The following is a 17205-nucleotide window of genomic DNA, read 5'->3' on the forward strand; positions in this document are numbered from 1 at the left end:
GATTCAGGACTGTTAATCTAATAGCACTTATGCAATATTAAATAATTTGGAAGACCAAACTAACCAACTTTTTGTCAACTATAAATTCTTGTCTCTGTATTGGAAGCCAGCTATCTTATGGTTTAAGGAAATGCTCAGATGACTAGGCTTAAAGTTCTGCAATTCTTGTGGGATTACATGTAGAATGAGTTTTTAGTCACATTAAGACAAAGAAAGAGTTTTAAGTCACATTGAGGAATACCAACTCTTCAGGTATAGTTCAATACAGATTTGTGGACAGATTGGAGAATGGACTGCAAAATGCTAGCCACCCACCCACACAAAGACATCTGTCACTTTAGAAAAGCTGGTAGACAGATTTGGGAGAAGAAAATGCTCAAGAACAGCACTGAAGATCAGTGATGACCAAGAATGTTTTTAGGGCTAAGAAAGCACCACTTTTGTCTTCCTTTGGCTGCTAGGTTCCTTTGGTATAGGGAATTCAACTGTAGGTTATGTATTCACATGTTTAACCAAACCCTCGTATAGATGAGACAAAATGCTGGAGTAACTCCGCAGGTCAAGCAGCATCTTTGGAGAACATGGATAGGTGACATTTTGGGTTGGAACCCTTTTTCTGACTGATTTAGAAGGGTTCTGACCCAAAATGATACTTATCTACGTTCTCCAACAATACTGCTTGACCTGCTTGTTGGTCTGTTTTGTGTCTTTGGTATAAACCAGCATCTGCTAATACTTGTTATTACAGGGGTAGGAAGGAAAACGGCAGATGCTGGTTTAAACCAAAGATAGACAAAAAGTTGGAGTAACTCAGCAGGACAGGCAGCATCTCTGGGAATAAGGAATAGGTGACGATTCAGGTTGAGATCCTTCATTATACTGTAGGTAGACGGAGGGAGCCATTAACCTCTTCCTTATCCGTTATTTTGTAAAGTTCTTAAATGGTCAACATCCTCCAACTCATTTGGTGTAAAAAAAAACCTCTAATTGGTCCCAGTGTTGCCAGAAATCATTAGGTAAGATTATTTACAGATGTTGCCCTCCACTGAAAAGCAGCAATACCATGTTAAAATGTACACCATTGTGACTTTCTACAAAACTATAGTATCAGTCGAATGACAAACAAATTCACACTAATGTCACATATGTCTCAATGAGTTCCAAAACCCTGCCACTTGTGGTTAAAAAATGTGTAGAGCGCCATCTGCTGGCTGTTACCTTTGTTTCCATGCATTGCATGTTTCCTTTGGTGTAGCAGCATCGGTCTCATTATAGTGATCTGAGCAACATACATTCAGCATTCATTTGCTACGAACGATTACAAAGCATTAGCTTGGGTGGGGCACTCGGGAGGGGACGGGGATGGCCCATCCAGTGGTGGTTCGCCAGCGTCAGAAACACGTGATCGATCCTGGCTGCGGATGAGGTGCAGGTCTGTGTCCATGCCGCCGAATGTTTTTCACTTGGAATACCGAACTCACTTATAAATGCCAAATTTGTTACACCAAGTAATAATTATTTGTTTTGCCTGCACAGTTACTTTGTTGCATAAACTGTCCTTTGGAATGAAAATCAAAACAGTATACAAAGTTGCACTTTAAAATATTTTTTATTGCTTCTTGTTAATTAATGCCAACTTCATTCCTAGTGACAAATATATTACAGATCTTAAATGAAATGTTTCACAATACAAAACTCACATCAATTCCCAACAAACTTCTGTACAATGTCCTCCCAGGCAATACTGGGAAATCAGATCCTTAATAAATTTAAAACTTAAAAAAATATGTAATGACTGGCTTTTTCCCCTTCTATTTGATGTGACTTTATTCTTAAGTTAAAATGAGGTAAAATGGATCTTTTAGACCATCTACTTCTTGCCTAGGGCTTTTTCCAAGTTATTCTTTATAGCATCCAAGAAGTCAGTAGTGTTCACATAATGTTCGTTCAGTCGGACACTGCAGAAGGAAAATAGAAAAAAATCAATTTTAAGACAAATATTTATCTTGTGATTAAGTTCTCCTGCATCCTTATTTAAAAAAATCTAGGGCATATCTACATGAGGCCTTGCAATTGATTTTCCATTTGTTAAAAATCTGCAACCACCATATGTCACCACGGATTCCTTGGGTAACAATGACAATGCAATGGTTGACATGCTGACTCCCACTCCTAAATAGTGATACAGTGCAGAAACAGGCCCTTCGGCCCAACTTTCCCACACGGGCCAACATGTCCCACCTACACTAGCCAAATTAACTTGTCCTCTCACCCAGGCAACCCCAGTGCATTTACTCATCACGCTCACACCTTCACATAACCGACCATATAAAAAGTGTGGGTGACAGTAGCAGTTCCCCATGCTTCTTGCCTTTATACCCAAACCTCAACAGCTTTAAAGTACCGTTAGATTTCCCCCTCTAACCCATAATCTCTGTGAAAATCAACCTAAATTCCCATGTCCTCACTGTCTAGGCTACCAGTTTCTCTAATTCGCATGGTGGCCATTCCAGTCTGGATTATAATTTGAATGCTCCAGGACAGCTCCAGGACACCCACCTTTGCCTGTGTGTGTCCTTGGGCAAGACACTTCACCCACCTTTGCCTGTGTGTGTGTGGATGTAATTATGTGAAGCACTTTGGGGTCAATGCAAGTTGACTAAAAATGTGCTATATAAATAAAGAAATTTAATTTAATTTAATAAATGCATACTAGTCAAGTGCTGAGATGAACCTAGCTGATAAGTGATTTGTGCAGTCTCTTTGTACAGATCAAACAGTTCATCCTAAACAACCTTGTATTATCAGCATAATTTTAATTGTAAAATAGTAAATTAATCAAAATCTCAGAAGGACTTGGAATAACAATTGATGTAATTAAAACACTAAACTTACTGGCTGAGTCCATGGATACAACCAGCCAGATCCTTTGTCATGACACCACTCTCAACTGTTTCAACGCAAATCTGTTCCAATGTTAGAGCAAACCTTTAAAGGGAAAAATTATGTTAGAGTATCTGTATTAGCACATTTAAATATAACAAGTTACAATTGAATCCAATACTGTTGCTGCAGATAGAAGCTATACCTGAACAGTTCCTGGAGGATTAATACCAGATTTGGGACTGGTGAGCATTTTGCTAAATCACGGAACGTGGTCATTTTCAGGAATCTCTCTGATGTCAGCTGCAGGGTGCGATATGAATCAAGGAAGTGTTGCCCGAGACCAGGAAACACATTCCTGATGTCAGCTTTTACATTCACCTCTGCCAGTCAAGCAATGACACCCAGCCACAGGATGGATAAGGGACTCCACCTGTACTTGAAAGGTCCTTCCCAGGCACTTATGCAGTCTTTGACAGTCAATCTCTTACTATTCAGGAAATCCTCCCAGTCAGGCCAGTTAAGAAATGAGTACTAGTTGTCAGGCGTTTGGGCGGCTAAGGCTATGTAGATGAAATCCACATGGTCCTATCTACAAATGCTTACAATGTTGTACAGCATTAATAAATCAAAGTCAGTGACCAAACTAAAACCATTTTAGGGCCAGATTCATTCCACAGGCTCCCCAGTGACCTCTGCAGTCAGAAGACAGCACTGACATGATTGGACTAATCACCGAGATGGATGCAATGGCTCCATAGGACCATGGATAAGCAGCTTGGATTTCAAACCCAAACTCATCCAGAGATACATTATTGAAATGGTAAAAAAAAAAAACAGGGTGATCAAAGAGTGCAACTGACTACACGCTAAATACATTTTTAAATGACTTTAAATTATGCCAGTAGTTTCCTAACAGGTCACAGGGGAACCCGTGGAATGAATCTGATCCTAAAACGATTTTAATTTGGTCACATGATCCATATCCTTCCAATATCTATATAAAAGCATCTTAAATACCACTGTAGTATCTGCGTCCATGGCAGCCAACACTTTACAATTTAACTGATTATTCAAGAAATATTTAACCCATGTCTTTACCTAATGAGCTCTTGATTGTCATCCAGCTTCCCACGGTGTTCAAGGCCTCGAGTCCATGCAAAAATACTAGCAATAGGATTGGTGCTAGTAGGATTGCCCTGCAAAAGGAACATTCAGATCAGCCCTTTCCAACCAAGAATATAGTGCAGTTCTGTTTCACCGAAGCCATGATTTTAACACACTTAAATATTCAAAGATTTAACTCTGCATTATCAAAATTGTTTTCAGTTGAAATTAGGACAATCTAACCAGCTTTAGTAATTTCAAAGAGAATGGGTTAATTACTCAGAGGAACAAAATAGGGCTGGAGGATAAAAGCAATGAATGGAATTAATTGAACTTCTAAAGAGCCAATACAGGCGTGACAATGACACCACAGGAAATGTAGATTGTAATTAATAAATTCAGAGTTTGAGATTAATTTTACAAAAGCCTATATTTAAAATCCTTATTTAAAGGGCTCCCTTTTGGATTAACACCAATGAGCATGGTAGTTAATCCAAGTTCAAGACCAATTAAGCATGAATTATTGTAAGGATGCCCAGATAAATTAGGTTTATGATTGGGCTTACTCAGTATAAAAGGGTCCAATATTTATTTTTGGAATAGCAATTCTCAGAGGACATATTTGTGAAACCATTTAAGCACTGTTGTACAAACATCGGGGTTGTGTAAGACAAAGCAGTGCAAAGGAAAAACAAAGCCCCAGTAATCTTCACTCCCAATGCCACAGCCCATTTTCCCCAACCACCAACCTCACTGCATACCTTCTGGTGTTCCCTGTAGTGACGCGTGACTGTGCCATGTGCGGCCTCTGCTTCAATTGTCTTCCCATCAGGACAAACCAAAACAGAAGTCATCAAGCCAAGAGAACCAAATCCTAAAGAAAAACAAGAACACATATATAAAACAGAACAGTTGATTATTCAGCATCACTTTAATGTGGGATCTTCAACATTGTTGTAAAGCACTGCGAGCTGCCTTTGCAATAATATTTATATTATAGATTTACTGGCTTTACAACACAAATCATTTTCAATACTATTTTAAGCTTACTGGCACAAAGCAAATGGAGCACTCAAAGCAAGAAGACTTTCAATCCTTATAGGGTCAGAGAAGTTGAAACTGCACTTCTAATTTTGGTATGAAATTAGACATGTATTATTAGCACAGATGGTAGAATTAGAGCATGAAAACAGGCTCAGCTAACCTGTCTGTGCCGACTAAATCTGTATTCTGGCTGGTCACTTTTACCTGCACTTGACCCATGTCTCTCTAAACCAGAGCTGCCAAGTTTTGTCAGAGCATCTCAGTATTCTAGTACCTGAAAACCAGTATTATGCTGAGGAAATCCGTATTTTTACACGGTGCCATTTTTCCTATGTGCGGTCACACCCATGTAAGAGTACAAGAATGCATAACTCTTCTATGCACCTAATTTGACAGTGCATTCATTGCCATCTCTTTGTATACTGCTGTTTGAACGGCTGCTTCCTGCTTTTAGCACCAGATGATGATGTGGAAGCCATTTTGGAAGCCCCCTTCTCTCTCCCTCGCTCTATCCCTCCTTCCTTCCTTCCCCTCCCTCTCTCCCACCCCCTCCCTCTTTCCCTCTCCCCCCTTCCTTTTTTCTCCCTCCCTCCCACACTCTCTCCTTCTCCCTCTCTCCCTCCCCTAACAGTCTGTGACCTACAGCACTGTAGTCATAGCGCTATGTGTAAAGGCAATAGTGCACCAGCTGGGAGCGCTATTTTTAGAACCCATCGCGCTGTTCGTTTAAATTCCCACACGTTAAACTGACAACGCTGTGTAAACCTGGAGCGGGACAGGTAGATCAAAGTTTACAAAAATAATCATGCAGATCTTGAAATTTAAAATACTAATAGATTTAATCTGCTATAATTATTAGAGGTACAGTATGACTTTTTATATCCTTGCATTTTTTAAGCAGCAAGATGAAACAGGAAGTCGGGATGATTTTTAAAAAATCCGTATTTTACAAAGGAAATCCGTACATCCGTATTCTGATCGCATTTCCGTACAAAATACGGAAAATCCGTACTACTTGGCAGCTCTGCTAAACCCTTCCTATCCATACACATGTACAAATGTTTTTAAGATTACCCTGGAAGATTCCTTGTGGCCTTGCTTTTAACAGATCTTGGCTGATCATGCTTTCAACAGAATCAACGTCCTCAGTATCTACATGGGCTATAACTGGACTCTCCAACCCCTGCATTTTAAAATTTCTCCAGCCCCAGAAATACACTACAAAGTCAAACTGGGTAAAAAAACAAAACCAAAAAAACATACTTTCCCCCTTTCCAATTTCTTCTCAACAGACACCCTATGCTTTCTTCAGCTTGCGTGGACAGAGCCGAGTGAAATATACATTGTTAGATTTCAAAGACAAGTTTACTAATGATGGTTAAAATAAGCAATCACCTTGAGCTAGAATATCAGACTGCACATCACCATCGTAGTTCTTGCAGGCCCACACAAATCCACCAGAGGATTTCAGCACTTGAGCAACCATATCATCAATGAGGCGATGCTCATACCATATGCCAGCCTTCTCAAATTCTCCTTTGTACTTTCTGTGGGAGAAAATGATTAAATCCAAAATGATAACTCAACACAAAAAAACAATTTTAATAATCATATAATTCAGTTGATATTTTTAAGGCAGAGATAGATAAAAAGATTTTTGATTAATTCAGGTATCAGAGGTTATGGGAGAATGCAGGAGAATGGGGTTAGGAGGGAGGGATAGATCAGCCATGATTGAATGGCAGAGTAGACTTGATTGGGGCAAATGACCTAATTCTACTCCTATCCCTTATGACCTTAGTACAATAAACAAAAAGGTACAGTGAATGTTTTCTGATGACCTGTTGAAAGTAATGGTTCCTTTATTCATTACCACTTGTTCTGCCACTTTAAAAATGTGAATACCCAAGACTTCATGCTACCCTCAACTATATTAGTAGCACAGTCAATTTAATAATCGTGCAATTCATCATTTTTGCCATTGAACCTTCATCAGTTTTTCTCCACCAGATGAATCATAAATTGTAGGACAGCTTGGAATGGCAGAATTCCAATAGCTGTATGATAGTGGCTACAGGTACATGTACATTTTGATGTGATATCTCAAAGTTTAAAAATGTCATCCTTTATTTTGGACAAAGGTTGTAAGAGAAGCAAGACATACTTACTGCTGAAAAATCTCTTCAAAAATGTCCTTGAAACGCCCATCATAAGCTTTTAGAATAGTATTCTTTGTACTCATGTAAAGTGGCCACTTCTTCTGCAGAGCATATTGAAAGCAACTGTGTGCAAAGCCACTGATGGACTAAAGAAAACAAGAGGAGTCAGTCTGACTGGAAGGTATAAACAGGCATTCTTAATTCAAATATTTCATTTCAAGCTCATTACCCACCCTGTCTGAATAATGGGCAGATGCAAAGAGTGCATCCATTGGAGTGTTTACATTACACCATGGAGTCAACAATCAAGCCATTTTTTAAAATAAATTTTCTTTAAATTAAAGGATTGGAAGACAGAAAAAAATACTCAGGAGCTCAAAATTGCCCTGATCCCATTTGCCTACTTCTTGCCAAATCTGCAGGTAACATTGCAAATACTGCACATCAAAGCAATGTTACACGTTGTTAGGGACGAATGCCGATTCCAGGCTTGAACGTACCAGATTTGCTGACTACCATCCTCATGGCCATGTCATAACGACACAACTCTACCCCAAAAAGGGGAATGGGCACCCACTCAAAATACTAAAGGTAGGATTGCAACTCCATAGTAAACAACATCCTTGCCCCAAGGAGTTGCACAATAAAGAAAATCCCACACTGGTCCTCAAGCAGACCTGTCTAGTTGTGAAAAAGGCATAATTAGAAATGGAGAAATTACCTCATCTGTGTTGTACATGCCCATTCCGACCCCACCGCCTGGAAAGTCAAACACCTCCCACTCCTTAACAGCACTGCCATCCTTTGGAGTGAAGACCATCTTGAATTTTCCTGGTTTGTCCACCACAAAGTCTACAGCTTTGTACTGTAAAATAAACTCAAGTTAATCGAGTGGAGATACACAAACATCTAAATAATTTAAAAAAGATAGCAACTAAGAACGAAATTCTATAATATGAAATTGATTATTTCAACTCCAATTAAAGACTGCTGAATGCAAAACAAAATGTATGCATAGGTGTACTACACTGAATGAGAGAATAGAATTAAAATTGAAAATTACCCTTCGTAAATGACATTAAAAAAGGATATGCTGGACGAAAAATATTGGTTTGCATTGAGTGTTACCAAACAGGGCTCGTCTGAATCAACCAGACAGGCAGAGGCAATAACATTCTTAATGAAATTAGACAAATAAACAGAAATGGTAATATGGGTATTCCTAGATAGGTCACGATTTATGAATCACTTACCTGGTCACCATGTGCATGTCTGCCAATGGTAATGGGTTTAGCCCAACCGGGAACTAAGCGGGGGATGTTGTTGCAGATTATTGGCTCACGGAAGACTGTACCACCCAAGATGTTTCTGATTGTACCATTTGGACTCTTCCACATGTTCTTCAGTTTAAATTCTGCAAAATCATGAACAATAGAGGTATCAATTTAACAACTCAAAGAATGATCAACAGTCAAGGTGCATTCACATTTCAACATTTTAAATATAGAAAAGTCTTGCACCACTCGAAAGTGAATTAAATGACCTTCTACATGCTTCCAGTTGTAGTTCAATATCTGACATTGCATTCAAGTTGTAATCGTAACTGCAACATAAACACAAATTAAACTGCTTCATAATGCCTCAATCTCTCTTTTGTGCTTTATAACACAAACAGGTGTTTCTGGGCAGGTGTTGACTGCCACCCCATTTCACCTAACGACAATCAGCATCCTCTTCTGGAGACTGGAATCTTAAGCAAAACAAAGTACTGGAGGAACTCAGCAGGCCAGGCAGCATTGGTGGATGGAAAGGACAGAGTGTGCCAGGACAGGACTGAAGGGTCCCAGCCCAAAATGTCATCCGTCCATTCCCTCCACATTTGCTACCTGACCTACCGAGTTCCTCCAGGACTGTTTTGCTCAGCATTCACTTCCAATCCTTTCACACTCTGATCTCCACCTCACCAGTGCAATATACATCTTATCCACACCATTGGAGTGACAGTCCAACCACTTCTTGCAATAAAGCATTCATTAGTTTTACAGAGGAGACTATTTGGTCATTTGGGTTTCAAGGTCAGTTTATTGTCACATGTACCAATTAAGGTACAGTGAAATTTGAGTTACCATACAGCCATACTACGTGAAAAGCAACAAAACACACAACCACATAAAGTAAAAGTTAACATAAACATCCACCACAGCTGCTTCCCACATTCCTCACTGTGATGGAAGGTAAAAAGTCCAATCTTCTCCCTCTTTATTCTCCCGCAGTTGGGGCTGTGGAGCCATCCATAGTCAGGGCCATCAAAGCTCCAATATCCAAATCCCACTACACCCTTTTCTGCCACCTTGTGTCTCTAGGGTCTCAACTCATTTTCTCACATCCATCAACATATCCAATTATTTTGCCCACAGTAATGGATAATTTATAGTCTCCAAATAACCTTCCAGCACAAGTTTGGGACATGGAAGAGACAAGTACCAGGTGGAAACATGGAGCCATGGAAGAACATGCAAACTCCACACACAAAGCACACAGTCATAATTAAACTGGGAACATTAGAAAAAAGCTAAACGTCTGCCATACAGACAGCCTTTATATAAATGCACTTTTGCAAAATACGAATATGCTATAAGAAAACTTGCATCCTTGCATCAACAGCATGGTTACATTATTGTATCAAAAGCAGTGCAGCATTAGGCAGCATCAGACTATTTTCATGGAAAGCAGTGCAGTTATGGTAATGCAGTACTTATCACTCCTACTAAATTTGGGCTAGTTTTGATGCTTCCATATATTTCTAATGAACGCTTTCAATTATAGGATACATCGGGATTTATTTTCCAGCCTAGTTTATTTTTGAACAATTATCTCATGTACATATTTAATCTAGATTGACATCATCATGGCCACATCATCATCAATAAATTAGGCAATTTGTTTTGTTAATTGAAGGTTAAATATTGGCAGAAAATTAGAATCTGGTTTAGTTCAGCCAAATAAGAGACTATTACATTAACTTAGGTCTTCTTATCACCAGGGCAGCAACATGGCAGGACTAACATAGCTGACAACTACCAGCAGAGAGCAAATTTCAGAATTTCATTGAGGCAAAATTGATATTAATTAGACCAAGATAATGCAAATCTTGAGGCACTGAAACACGAACTATAGAAATAAAATTAATCAATAGTTATAGAGTTACTAACTGAAACAGAAAAGAGAAAAGGACGCATTTACCTACTACTCTGTCCTCATCAGGAGTAATTGTAGCACATTTAACCGCAACATGATACTTCTGGGTTGCTAGTGCAGAGTCAATAGTAACCTGATCATTAGTAGCATCGCGATGTGGCAATCCCAGGTCAAAGTACTTCATCTCCACATCAACATTGGAAAGGATGAGCTAAAATTTTAAAAAGTTTATTTTCAGATAAATAATACTCAGACATGTAATAGCAAGAAAATTCAGCAGGTTTTCAGTTTTACAATATGTCAGCAACCAAATGTTTTAATCATGATATACAGTGCCAGTTTTGATGATTCAATAATAAACAGCATTTCACAAGAATAGACCCCAAAGCCCACATTATCGGCCCAGCTACTGCTCTACACACTGAATGCCCTTCGCAGAGTATTAGAAATTAAAAATCTAAACCAGTTGTGTTGTGAGATGATACAGATCTAATTTCCATTCGTGGTCACTTGCTCAAAGTTTCTGACCTTCCACCCCCACCTCAACTCAACTTTTTCCAACATTATTTGTTCTTTTCCCCCCACATATTTACATCATTAATCAAAAACAAAATCCTTGAACCACTCCTGCCCATCCATTAAATCTAACCCTCATTTCAATACCCTCTGGCATCAGCAATTTGAAATAGCAGAATCTGAAATCGTGCATTTCCCAATCTCCGATTACATGCCTATGACACACTCACTACAAACAACTATTTGCTAACATCTTGTTAGAAAAATATTTACCCTCGAATTCAAAGAAAATTGTTATAGTGTTAAATAAAAGCTCAAATCTTCTGCCCACTTACATTACACGTTATTTACTGATTAATCCCCACTGCCATGCAAGCAGTCAAAATTACAAGACAAAAGATTCCTACCTTCTCCTTTATAAAGGTCCAGATGATGCGGGTCATCTCATCACCATCCATTTCAACCACGGGGTTAGCCACTTTAATACGCTTGTCTGCATCTGTTCAAATAAAGGCTGCTTAGTCAAATAATCCAATCATTCAATCATTAAAATTAAGACCATCTATAAAGAACAGCTTATTCAATATGGGTTTAAATGCTGTAATTGTTCTTTCCATCTTCATTAAAATTGAAGTTTGTGCTGTCTTTGAAAAGAATCACAAATTAGGATTTCCAACTGCAGCAAACCAGATCTACAGTTGCCAATGAAAGGGCAGGGTCCACAAATGAACAGTTTACAGTAATGTTGTTTGAAAGAGAGAAATGTAGTATTGCAGTTTGTTAAATTTGATTATAGAAACATAGACATAGAAAATAGGTGCAGGAGTATAGGTCCAACTCAGTATCCCATCCCTGCCTTCTCTCCATACCCCCCCCCCCCCCCCCCCCGATCCCTTTAGCCACAAGGGCCACATCTAACTCCCTCTTAAATATAGCCAATGAACTGGCCTCAACTACCTTCTGTGGCAGAGAATTCCACAGATTCACCACTCTCGGTGTAAAAAACGATTTTCTCATTTCTCGGTCCTAAAAGACTTCCCTCTTATCCATAAAATGTGACCACTAGTTCTGGACTTCCCCAACATCGGGAATAATCTTCCTGCATCTAGCCTGTCCAACCCCTGAAGAATTTTGTACGTTTCTATAAGATTCCCCCTCAATCTTCTAAATTCTAGCGTGTACAAGCCGAGTCTAACCAGTCTTTCTTCATATGAAAGTCCTGCCATCCCAGGAATCAGTCTGGTGAACCTTCTCTGTACTCCCTCTATGGCAAGAATGTCTTTCCTCAGATTAGGAGACCAAAACTGTACGCAATACTCGAGGTGTGGTCTCACCAAGACCCCGTACAACTGCAGTAGAACCTCCCTGCTCTTATACTCAAATCCTTTTGCTATGAATGCTAACATACCATTTGCTTTCTTCACTGCCTGCTGCACCTTATAGGTTATAATCTAGGAAACCATTGATAAGTTAATTTCAGGACTATCAATGAAAATAGAGGCAATTTTAATAATCTGTAACCTCAGAACTACGGACACCAACCTGAAAAACGAAAGCAAGATTCTTCCCAATGTTTCAAAAACAGCAGGAAAAAATGTGCAATGGATTTCTTAGCAATGTCTAGACGCAAATCAAAAACCTCAGTAGTTTCAAGGTTATTGTGAACTTTGAGGGCAATTATATGCACAGAATGTGTCACTGCTTTGGCATACAGCCAATTTTACATGCCCAGGATTACTCATGCTAGCTTATAATCGTCTACTCGTGGAAAAGGAGCAAGATATTTACAAGGTGACATTCGAAGGTCGCATTATTTGCCGCAAAAAAACAATGTCCATACAAAGTCATAAAACAGAAATAAAGTAATTTTAGAAAAGGTATTAGTTTTGATTCAACAAAATCAAGACGATGTTCTGAATCATGAAATGTGTGGCACGCAGAAAAGAAAGCACATTAAGAATATAAGAGATACAAGGAACTGCAAATGTTGGTTTATACAAAACAACAAGTGCTGGTATAATTCAGCGGGTCAGGCAGCATCAAACATGGATGATGTTGTGGGTTGGGTGCCTACTTCAGATTGATTTTGGTGGTGGGGGAGGGGAAGATAGGAGGGAGAAGTCAGAAGAGGGGTGATGGCAGAACAAAGCCTGATCTCCAGAAATACTAGATTGCATTGCAATGTTAACTACAAAAAAGATACTGCAGATTTACTTCACACATTACTCCTCAAGTAGAATGCAGTTACAGTTGAAGCAGCATTGTTTTGCACAGGCTGCATTGTTATCTGATTAAAACCTTTTATAAAAGCAGAGGGTCTAGTCAATGTTATAACTCAGCCTTGACCTACCAGCTAGGGACTCCACTTACATGATAGAAATCAAATAATCAGAATATTGTGAAGCTGAGCAGATATACAAGTAGGCAGATGCTAATTTCTTACAGTTCTACTTGCCCTTATATCTGAAAGCATGATATTGGCCTCTGATGACGCATTGCAAGGTTAAACAGGGTTAAAGAGAAATTAAATGGGACAAATACAGAAGCTTTTTCCTCTGCCTGGGAGCCGAGAAAGAGATCAGAAAGTTTTAAAATGTCGACTTAAACCACTGCGAAATTAGAAAACACTGTACAAATGCAAATAAGAAAGTTTGCCCGAAAGTAGTTGATAAAATTTCAAGAAAGCAGATTGTTAGATTGCTAGGTACACAAAATGCTGGAGAAACTCAGCGGGTGCAGCAGCATCTATGGAGCGAAGAAAATAGGCAACGTTTCAGGCCGAAACCCTTCTTCAGACTTGCTAGTTTGATTAAGAATAATATCAAGGGACGTGGCATAAAATTAGTAGAGATAAGATTGCCAGTAGTTTAACTTAGTGGCAGTGCGTCGATCAGAAGTTGATTGGCTTTCTGCTCCCATGAGAAACTAATGAGGCCACGGATAATAAGGCACGGGAAAATGTGAAAGCACAGATGTCTTCAATACCTTTCATACTAAATATTTATCAAGTTTTCCACTGCATTTCTGCACAAGTGGTGTTTTGAATATTCACATCCACTGCTGCATTAGAAATGCTAAAATTGGAATGCGAGAATGATTTGGATTTGAGTTTCACAATATTCCTCAAGATTAGCCAAAGGGTGAGAGAAAAACATGTGTCAGCCTATGGAAATGGACTAAAGTTAACTTTTAGCGATACTAAAAATTAATTTTATACTTAGTGGTAAACAACAGAAGAATTAACAGTTAAAATCTAAAAATTCCCCAAAGAAAAACAGTGACATAAGGAAGCCTTTATTTATCACTATGATTAAAAATCATCCAAATGCAACATCTTGCAAAAGATGGAAACAAGCAATAAAAAGACATATGATCATTTGTTGGCGGGTTAGGGTTTGGCTGAAGAGAAAAATTAATATAATATTTCAGGTCAATGTCCTCCCATCAGAACAGAAGTCAGCAGATGAATGGCTAAAATGCATGAATGCCAAGTGAGAAGTCTGTGATTGGATAGGAGGCACAAATTTGATTAAATGACAGAAAATTCACATGGAAAGGTGAAATAATAATAAATGAGAGCAACATAGTTAAGACACAAGAAACAAATTATCTGAAATTGTTGAATTCATTATTCAGTCTTGAAGTCTGCAATGTGTCCAGCCAGAAGATGAGGTGGCATTTTGAAACAGTATTACAGGTTGAGGATGGTGCCAGCACGAAATCAGGAGAGAATAAAAATGTAACCCACACTCCAGTATACCACTCTTGATTTTTAAAAATAGAAGTCAGGCCTGCAGTCAGTTGAGAGATTTAAAAATCGCATCAGCAATCAATTCGAGATTATTCTGGAATAAGCACTTTAGCAATAACAAGTGAGAATAAATTTGACCAATGCACTAATCTCAACGAACTGTTTTAACTGTACAATCCAGAGAAAAGGGTAGCAATTACAACGGACCAATCCCATACATGGGATCAGATTACAAGAACTCTGAAATTCAATCCGCAGCGCCCATTCGGAGGCCACATTATGCGAAAGACACGAATTTTAAACGGATTTTTCCAGCCTGATTCCACTTCATAATCAATGTAATTTACTGCCATTGACTAAAACAAGAAATGTTACAAGAGTGTCATTTGTTCCACGCATTGAAAGCTTCCAGGTCAAAAGAGCGACCGGGGATTGTGCTGCACATGTCCTCTCCTTTCATAAAAGGAGGGAGGGCATTGGGAATATAACATGCTGGGAGTAGCGGAAGGGAAAGGCTCACAAAGCGGATTACTGCAGCAGATGCGGGAAACCGTTGAGTGAGACGGCCACGTCAACGGGGAAAAGGGAATCGGAGGGGAGAGAGAGAGGGAAAGGGGGGGGGGGAGGGGAGGGAAAGGGGGGGGGGAAGAGGAAGGGAAGGAGAGGAAGGGGAAGTAGTGGAATGGAAATTGAGGAGGAGAGGAGAGTGGGGGAGAGGAGAGGGAGGGGGGGGGGGAGGAGAGGAAGGGGAGGAGAGGAAGGGGGGGCGAGGAAGGGGGGAGAGCGGAGAGGAAGGGGGGGGAGAGGAAGGGGGGGAGAGGAGAGGAAGGGGGGGAAGGGGAGAGGAAGGGGGGGGAGAGGAGAGGAAGGGGGGGAGAGGAGAGGAAGGGGGGGAAGGGGAGAGGAAGGGGGGGAGAGGGGTCGAAGGGGGGGAGAGGAGAGGAAGGGGGGGAAGGAGAGGAAGGGGGGGAGGAGAGGAAGGGGGGGAGAGGAGAGGAAGGGGGGGGGGAGAGGGGAGGAGGGGGGGGGGGGGAGGAGAGGAAGGGGGGGGGGAGAGGAGAGGAAGGGGGGAGAGGAGAGGAAGGGGGGAGAGGAGAGGAGGGGGGGGGAAGGACGGGGGGGGGAAGGACGGGGGGGGGGGAGGAAAGGACGGGGGGGGGGGGGGGAAAGGACGGGGGGGGGAAAGGACAGGAGGGGGGGGAAAGGACAGGAGGGGGGGGAAAGGACAGGAGGGGGGGGAAAGGACAGGAGGGGGGGGAAAGGACAGGAGGGGGGGGAAAGGACAGGAGGGGGGGAGGACAGGAGGGGGGGAGAGGACAGGAGGGGGGGAGGACAGGAGGGGGGGGAAGGACAGGAGGGGGGGGGGGAGGACCGGAGGGGGGGGAGGACAGGAGGGGGGGAAGGACAGGAGGGGGGGGAAAGGACAGGAGGGGGGGGAAAGGACAGGAGGGGGGGGGAGGACAGGAGGGGGGGGGGGAGGAAGGAGGGGGGGGGAGGACAGGAGGGGGGGGGAGGACCGGAGGGGGGGGGAGGACAGGAGGGGGGGGGAAAGACAGGAGGGGGGGGAAAGGACAGGAGGGGGGGAAGGACAGGAGGGGGGGGAGGACAGGAGGGGGGGGAGGACAGGAGGGGGGGGAAGGACAGGAGGGGGGGGGGGAGGACAGGAGGGGGGGGGAGGACAGGAGGGGGGGGGGAGGACAGGAGGGGGGGGGGAGGACAGGAGGGGGGGGGGAGGACAGGAGGGGGGGGGGAGGACAGGAGGGGGGGAGGACAGGAGGGGGGGGAGGACAGGAGGGGGGGGGAGAGGGAGGAATGTAGGGAGGTTGGTTCCCGGCGCCGCCGCCGACCTTGAGTTGACCTCCTGGGGGAGCAAGGACATTGCAGCGGGCCGGTCACTGCAGCTTCCGGAGGGCCGCTGACCCGACCCCCACCCCCCGGACCACCACCACCGTCGTCTCCCCACCTCTACCCGGGCCTGCCGGCTGCAAGCGCCGTGGGACGGGGGAGGGACGGGGTGAGCCGAGGGCGCAGGGAGGTGGAGGTGAATGGGCCGGCGATGACCTGCGGGATGGAGGCGGGGAGGGAGCGGGTGGCGGGGAGGGAGCTGGTGGCGGGGAGGGAGCTGGTGGCGGGGAGGGAGCTGGTGTCCGTCCCGCCATCACGGGGCCCCGTTACCGAGGGACTGGGTCGGCTCAACAAGGTGAAGGAGAAGATGAGAGAATGCGGCGAACACACTCACAGCTGCGCCTCTGTACCGCCTGGCAGAGTGCGGGAGCCGCAGCTGCTGCCGCCGTCACCGCGGTAGTGTTGGGCTGGCGGCTGATGCCGGTGCTGATGCCGAGCCGGCTCCATGCCCTGAGGTAAGCTGCCATCTCTCCCGCTGCCTTTGTCGACTACTCCGCTGCTGCCGCCTCCCTCGCGCTGCCCTCTACCACGCGCCACGCGCGCGCTTTACACCCTCGGACCGGCTTTCCTGCGTGCGCGCGCCCGCCGACAGCGCTCCGCCCGGCGTGCTTACGTCAGCCGCCATCCACCCCCGACCAACCA

At 42.7% G+C, this 17205-nt stretch overlaps 1 protein-coding gene across 1 annotated transcript; it reads right to left on the reverse strand.

The window, feature by feature from the left end:
- Positions 1-1590: 1590 nt before the first annotated feature.
- Positions 1591-17137, reverse strand: idh2 (isocitrate dehydrogenase (NADP(+)) 2). The gene is made up of 11 exons (XM_033050401.1): positions 16898-17137; positions 11315-11406; positions 10437-10602; positions 8447-8607; positions 7915-8058; positions 7203-7339; positions 6430-6581; positions 4752-4864; positions 3985-4082; positions 2896-2988; positions 1591-1958 (listed from the first exon to the last, which is right to left on the reverse strand). Exons 1-11 carry the CDS (start codon positions 17028-17030, stop codon positions 1871-1873), a joined length of 1377 nt encoding a protein of 458 aa, XP_032906292.1. The 5' UTR covers positions 17031-17137; the 3' UTR covers positions 1591-1870.
- Positions 17138-17205: the final 68 nt, after the last annotated feature.

The sequence above is a fragment of the Amblyraja radiata genome, chromosome 34 (assembly GCF_010909765.2).
Source record: "Amblyraja radiata isolate CabotCenter1 chromosome 34, sAmbRad1.1.pri, whole genome shotgun sequence".
In the NCBI taxonomy this organism is placed as follows: domain Eukaryota; kingdom Metazoa; phylum Chordata; class Chondrichthyes; order Rajiformes; family Rajidae; genus Amblyraja; species Amblyraja radiata.

Excerpts from the sequence above, each read along its gene's own strand:
- idh2 (XM_033050401.1), bottom strand. The coding sequence starts at position 17,030 with ATGGCAGCTTACCTCAGGGCATGGAGCCGGCTCGGCATCAGCACCGGC. Across the intron at positions 10,603-11,314 it reads GGACCTTTATAAAGGAGAAG|CTCATCCTTTCCAATGTTGA; the intron begins GTAGGAATCTTT and ends TTAAAATTTTAG. Across the intron at positions 6,582-7,202 it reads TTTGAAGAGATTTTTCAGCA|AAAGTACAAAGGAGAATTTG; the intron begins GTAAGTATGTCT and ends TTTCTCCCACAG.